Source organism: Pseudopodoces humilis, chromosome 3 (assembly GCF_049639895.1).
Source record: "Pseudopodoces humilis isolate 2021_Gansu_Grassland_sample_001 chromosome 3, ASM4963989v1, whole genome shotgun sequence".
NCBI classification, from domain to species: Eukaryota; Metazoa; Chordata; class Aves; order Passeriformes; family Paridae; genus Pseudopodoces; species Pseudopodoces humilis.
In genome coordinates, this window is record NC_142202.1 from 80,716,818 (window position 1) to 80,723,549 (window position 6,732).

General features: G+C 45.6%; 1 protein-coding gene across 3 annotated transcripts; it reads right to left on the minus strand.

The window, feature by feature from the left end:
• Window positions 1-632: 632 nt before the first annotated feature.
• On the minus strand, window positions 633-6,434 carry TPBG (trophoblast glycoprotein). 3 transcript variants are annotated; one of them, XR_015772318.1, is made up of 2 exons: window positions 4,139-5,967; window positions 633-793 (listed from the first exon to the last, which is right to left on the minus strand). XR_015772318.1 is itself a non-coding variant. In XM_088053850.1 (2 exons), the coding sequence occupies exon 2, from the start codon at window positions 5,828-5,830 to the stop codon at window positions 4,709-4,711; it is 1,122 nt and encodes a 373-aa protein (XP_087909976.1). In that variant the 5' UTR covers window positions 5,831-5,954; window positions 6,359-6,434; the 3' UTR covers window positions 1,891-4,708. The 3 variants fall into 3 exon arrangements, 2 of the variants coding, with proteins under 2 accessions (XP_087909976.1, XP_005518222.1); XM_088053850.1 differs by lacking the exon at window positions 633-793 and adding an exon at window positions 6,359-6,434 and having other exon boundaries at window positions 1,891-5,954; XM_005518165.3 differs by lacking the exon at window positions 633-793 and having other exon boundaries at window positions 1,891-6,399.
• Between the last annotated feature and the right edge of the window lie 298 nt (window positions 6,435-6,732).

Sequence of the window (6,732 nt, forward strand, 5' to 3'; positions counted from 1 at the left end):
TAAGGACATCCTTTTACTGCAAACCTGTATTCTTCCTTCTAAAGGCTTGGTGGTTTTTTTTCCAATGTGGGAGAGAAGTGCTGTTAGGTTTATTGTGTTGGTACAAAGAATCACTTTTCTGCTACTGCTGTATTGACTTGGGAAGCTAACAAAGTACACTTACTCCTGTATCACCAAAGGACCCTCAGCTCCCACGTGGTTTGTCTCTTTTCTGAGTGAAGTATCTGATAAATGCTGCACTCTCCAAATGTTCTGCTTTCTATCTCCCCTGCTTTTTTATTAGGCTTTTATTGTCTGATTTCAAACCAAGGCCTTTGCCCCTTTTAAGCAGCATATTTGCAAAAAAAAAAAAAAAAGAAGAAAAAAATTATTATTAAGTTATAGGCCTGATCTGGTCATTATTAAATCAGCAGGCACTGAATTAAATTCAATCTTCTATTCCACAAGAAACTCACAGTAGAAACACCTGCACCACAAATATTGTAAGATGGGATGCCACTTGTTAACAGAATGTTTCTATTTATAACAACATGAAGAAATTAGAACTGTACCTATAAAAATTACCAGAACGTAATGGAGAGATTCAATCAGGAATTGTTCCTATCCATAACATTGTGACTTCCAGTGCTGAACCATTGTGAAGAGATACCTCTGTTTCCTTTACAAGCTTCCACTTTCTCTCATAGAATATAAATGTTATTTAGAAGCTTGAAACCAAAACATTTTTCTTACCAAATGCTATTTTCCTTCATCATATGCTGAGAATGAATGGTTCTTCTTGAACATTCAGCTGCTAAAGAGAAAGAAAAAGTGCGTATCAAATTTTCATTCTGTCCACTTTGACAAAGAATTTTCCACATTAAGGCTTAAAGAGAAATAAAGATGCTAAATCTCAAAATATTGGTGCAGTCAGACTGATTTCTCTACCTGTCCAGATTCATGATACTCTTTTTAATGTATTTCTTGAGAAAATGAGGCAAAAAAGAAATTATGCAGATGCAGAAAGACTGGAGTATACCACAGGGAAAATGCTAGAAGAATAATGAGAGTTGGGATCCTAGTGCAGACATATTTTGAATAATTTGCCATGCCTGTTATCAATGACATCTCAGTCAACAACAGAATCTGGGTCTGAACAGACTGCTCCGCTTGCTGCCATGTCACTGGAGACTGTCGCCAGTGCTTAAAAAGTAAATTACCCTGAATGAAAAGATTCAGAGCAGTTGTTGCAAAACTTCAAACCACTTTTTAGATGTCAGAATTACTGGTAATATTATGACTTGGCAAAATAAAAATTATCTAATAAAATAAAAGTGATCTAATATAATACCTTGGTTAAAGGATTTGGGGAATTTTCTTCCCTGGCAACATCACTTATCCAAAATGTTTTGAGAAAATATCTTAAAACTATGTCAATTCCTTGTGCTATTTTTCCAAAAAAATTTTAAGATTGTTACAGCTAAAACTAGCTTTAACAAAGCAGCTAAACCTTGGAAAAACGATCCTTTCTGCTTCTTTGCTGTGCAGTCTTTCATGAAGGTTTACCCACTACTTTAGTCTGGATGTTTTTCAACGACAACTGTGTCATGCAGAATTTAGGGGATTTATGTATACAAAACATATTTTAGAGGCATTTAGAACTGCATGTGTTTTATTGAAGAATGAATGTCTTAGCAGCTCTGGAAATAGTAGTCAACTGGAATCTCAGGTGTCAAAGCAGAGTAGGATTATAAAATGTGCTTCAGAAGAACGTTGAAACGAATTATTTTTTAAGTGTTTAGTTTTTAACCACATTCTGAAGTAGTGTGGGGGCTACTTTTATGCGTCTTCTGAGTACCACTGTTAATTATTTTGTAAAAGAAAAGCAAAACAAATTTCAAGCACTGTTTATGGAAGGGAATTTAAGATCAAATAATGCATTGTACAAAACACCAAAGCATTCACGGTTGGTCAAACACTGCAGGGGAACATCATCCAACACAACACTGACACATGCTAAATGTTACATCCTAATAAATACACATGTAGGCAAATGACAAAAATTATTTTAAAGTAGCTGTCACCAGATCTCTAATAGATTTCTATTACATTGACTAAGATACAAAAATAATAGTAATAATAATCTTTAGAATAATATGTGTAGTAACAGTAACAACAGTTACACTTGCCCACTATACAAATACTCGGTCTGTTGGTGAGAGACTGCAATTAAAGTCGTTGCCTGTCCTTACACAGCTCTACAAATGCATGGCTGTTACATTAACACATCACGGATAATTGCTTTTACTGTAGTTACTTTAAAGTATCTGTTAACAAAACTCAGGAAATTGCCCAAGAAATGGCTTGGTTTGCACATATTTTCTCTATTATATTACAGGAGCATCTTAAGCAAGGATGATGCTCTGCTCCTCTTGGCACTGTACAGGTGTGAGTTTATCATCACCAGAATAACCGATACAACAAAGCACACTGCGTAGCTACTGTAAATTCTAGCTTCTTACATAAACTATCTGATGTATACCAAGTATGAAGGGTTTGCATAGTGGCAACAGTAATAGTTCTTCACACGGGGGTTTTCACACTATCCTTAAAATATGGGCAGCTAATATTCAGATGGGCAGCCTGCTTTATAAGAATCCACAAACTTAGTTCGTATGCCGCTAACCAGATATTGCTCATACACTTAAATTACAGCAGGAGAAATATACTATCACTTAATTCACATTAATTGCAAAGTATATACTGATTTACAAAACAAGAGTTGTACTTAATATCCATTCTTTTTTTTACTTTTAAGGGTAAATGCACATAAGTACATTAAAAAAAAAATCACTATTAAACAAATCCAATTTAAAGCAGTAGAAAATTAGTCAAAAGCAAGTTGTGCTACTTGCTTTGTCTGAAGTTGCAAGATGAAAAATGCATTTGAATAATACTGATGCCCAAAATAGATTATGCTTCTTCTTATACTTTAAAGACTATTTTATATTTATGAGCTCTTACCAAATGTATACGTCTATGAGAAAACTGTCACTTTTGAAAGCAAAAGGAATTAGCTAGCAATTCATAAAATCTGAGAAATGCTCAAGAGCTTCAAGTAACAGTGACCATGGAAAAAGCTCCACAGATAAACTGATATACATCAAGTCACATCACACTTTTACAGCTGGTCTATATTTTTTTTCATTAAGAAACCATAAATAGATTAGAAAAAGTGCACTAGTTATTGGCAGCCACTGCAAGGTTCTTGCTAACACTTCTATATGTGGTCAGAGGGGCATCTTAAATTAGGCATTCTGAAGGGCTTTTTTGCATGCTTTATCTATTTACAAGAAAATGCATTCCCAAACAAGTAGTAAGCAACATACCATACTGAATGCACCTGTTAAATGCATGAAGATAAATGCAAAGTTCCATCAAGTAACTGGATGTAGATTGCTACAGAACTTCTCAAGTACTAAGACCTTAAAAAGGAAACAGCAATCTAATAAATGCTGTAGTGATGCACAAGCCTAGAGCTTGCTGACCACACGATTGAGCTGCATTTAATTTAGTTCAGGACACAAAAATATATTTTTTTACAATAAGCCATTCCGTTCAGGTAAAATGTTCTTCAGCTTACCAACTCCAAAATTTAATTTGGTTGATTTTTTTTTTTTTTAATTTGGTAGAGAAGACCTTATGAAAATTCTATTAGCTTGTACCTTCCCAGCGAAGTGGACCCCAACATCTGTCTTGACATTATGCAGGTGCTTTCAGAACGCAGTCTGAGGGGTTTGTGCCAAGTGAAACTGCTCTCATCATTTAATTCTCAGTGTAATTAAACTCAGTATAATTCTCCTAACATATATCACAAAATTGTCAAACATTTATGGCTCTAAGCTACACATTTGTATAAACTTTTATTCATATTACTACTGCAGAGCTATTACTTCGGAGACTGTAGCACTATTCACATTCTTAGATGTCCATACTTTTCTCATAGAACAGCAAACACAACAGTTCTTGTAAGACTGTTTATTGAATTTAACAGTTCAGACTGAGTTTAGATGGAGTTTAGATGCAGTTTGTATAAAAAAATTCTGTCAAGTCACATAAACTGCAATCAAAAGTAACTACAAAATAGTAAGGGACTTACTGAGATCGTAAATTTCGTAACATGTAAAACTATACAGTATTTGTGCATGCTTGCTATTTGATTTCCTTCTGAAGAGCTGTTAAAAGGAGTTTATTTTGTTTTTAAAATCTCAAGATAGTCTATGAAATGTAATCATCGCATCTCAATTCAGATATACGAGATCAAAACTGGCACAGAGGAACGTAACATTATTTTTCCCAAAAAGTTGAGGCAGCTTTTGTTGAATGGCGTCTGCATCAGTAAACGTTTTATAAACTCTTGTGGCTTTGGATCATCAGAGAGAATCCTTTTTTTTCTCTTGACATCTTGAAAAAAACATTTCCCACAAGTGCAGACAGGTAAGGAGGAAACTAAGTAGCAGCTTGTTTCCTACACACAGCTGAACGCCATGCTCAGCAGTCCAGTGTCTCAAAACAAAAATTAATTTGACATCACAGGGAGGCATATCCCCCTCAAGTTACAAGCATGTCCGAGACTTTTCAGGGGAGATGGAAGCAAGCACAAGGGTAAAGCATAAGTCTACTTTTCATGCATAGGTACTTAGCACTGCCCTGCATTTGGGGCACTTCGTCAGACATCCGAGTTGGAGCTGAGGTTTGTTAACCTGGGGTCTGCATTGATCTCATATCTGTAGTGGTAGCCCTCCATGTGATCCCTACAGGCATCTCTGATGTTGTGCATCCACTTTTTGATTCCTTTTCGGTTCAAGTACAAAACTAGGAGGAATATGGCCCCAATGAGAGCCAAGACTATCCCCAGGAAGACGTATGAAGTCTGTAGCTGGGAAGGCAGGTCTATGGGCACGGAGCAGTTCAGGTCCGAGCCATTGATCTTCAGCAGGGCTTTGCCCAACATCTTGTCAGGGGAGGCACAGGTCAGGGCTTCTTTGCCCTCCACCTGGTCGCTCTCCTTGAGCCAAGCCACCAGGTCCTCGATGGCACAGTCACAGACCCAGGTGTTGTGGCCCAGGACGATGTGCCGGAGCGCAGGCAGGCTGCGGAACTGGGCCAGGGTGCTGTTCCTCAGCACACCCAGGGAGTTGTCGCTGAGGTTGAGGCTCTGCAGCTGGCCCAATCCCTGGAAAGAGACATTTCGCAGGCCCACCAGGGAGTTGTTGCTGAGGTCCAGCTGCCGCAGGGCCGGCAGGGCAGTGAACATGCCGGCGGGCAGCAGCAGCAGCCCGTTGTCGGCCAGCTCCAGGCGGCTGAGGTTGGGCAGGGCCCCGGACTGCAGCAGGGCGGCCAGGCTGAGGAGGACGCCGTGTTCGCGTAGGGCCCCGCGGAGGGCCAGCTCCTCCAGCGGGCTGCCGCCCTCCCCGAAGGCCTGCGGGCTGAGGGAGACCAGCGCGTTTCCGCTGAGGTCCAGCTGCCGCAGGGCGGGCAGGGCGAGGGAGCCGGCCTCCACGGTCCGCAGGTGGTTGCCACTGAGGTTGAGGGAAGCGAGGTCGGGCAGGCTCTGAGCAGGGAAGGAGCCGGCCGGCAGGTCGGTCAGGGGGTTGCCGGTGATGAAGAGGCTGCGCACGTAAGGCGGCAGGTCGGGGGGCACCGCCGTCAGGTTCCTGTTCACGCACTTCACCGTCTTGGCCGGCTCCGAGCACTCGCAGAGGGCCGGGCAGCCGCCGGCCTGCGCCGAGCCGCAGCCCAGCAGGACGGGCAGCAGCAGCCCCAGGCAGAGCGCGCCGCGCCCCGGCATCGCGCCCGGCCCGGCCCCGCACGCAACTTTTCCCTCCGGTCGCCTCCGGCTCCGGGCAGCCCTTTCTTCGGGGGCAGGCGTTTCCCCTCGGGGGCTGGCTCCGCTCCGCTTTCCGCAGCGAGACCTGCGGCAGGGGAAGAAAGGGAGACGGCAGCGGCGGGGCGGCGCGGCTCCTCTTGCCCGCGCCCACCCACCCTCCCCCGGCCCGCGTCTCGTCCCCCGCCCCCGCCCCGGATACGCGGCTCGCCCGGGTGGCCCCGACCTCGCGGCAGAGCGGGAGAACACGCGGAGGAACAAGTTTTCGCCCACTTCCAGCTCACGCCGCCACCTTCCCACCCGGCCGTCGACTCCACCGGCGTAGCACGGAGGGGAAGAGGAGGGTCTGACCCGCTGCCGCCCACCGTGTCCCGCGGCTCCCCACCTGCCGTCCCTACCCCGGGGCTCTTCCCCTCCGCTCCGCGCCGCTATAGACTCCCGCCCCGGAAACCCACCGCGGAGCCGAGCCCGGTCCCGGACCCCGTCCCTCACCTCCCGCCCCGCGTGCAGAACAAACTCCGCCGGAGCTCGCCGCCGACTGCCCCCAGCCCTGCCGCCAACTCCGCGCCCACCCTCGCCGCGCCTAGCCCTGCCTCCGCTGGCAGGAGAAACCAAGCGCCGCCCGGCCAGGGGGAGCCGCCGCCCGCGCCCCCCCCGGCTCCAGCCCCCCGCCCCCCCGCTCCAGCTCAGCCGCCGCTGCCGGGCTGCCTCACCCAGGAGCCAGCGGGAGGCTCTCTCGGAGTCCCGTCCCCCTCTTCCCCGGGCCCAGGTGGGGCTGCCGGCGACCCACCTGGCCGCCGAGCGGAGCCGCGCCGTGCGGGGCTTCAGCTCGGCTCGCTGTGCGCGGAGCGGCTCCCGCCCGCCTC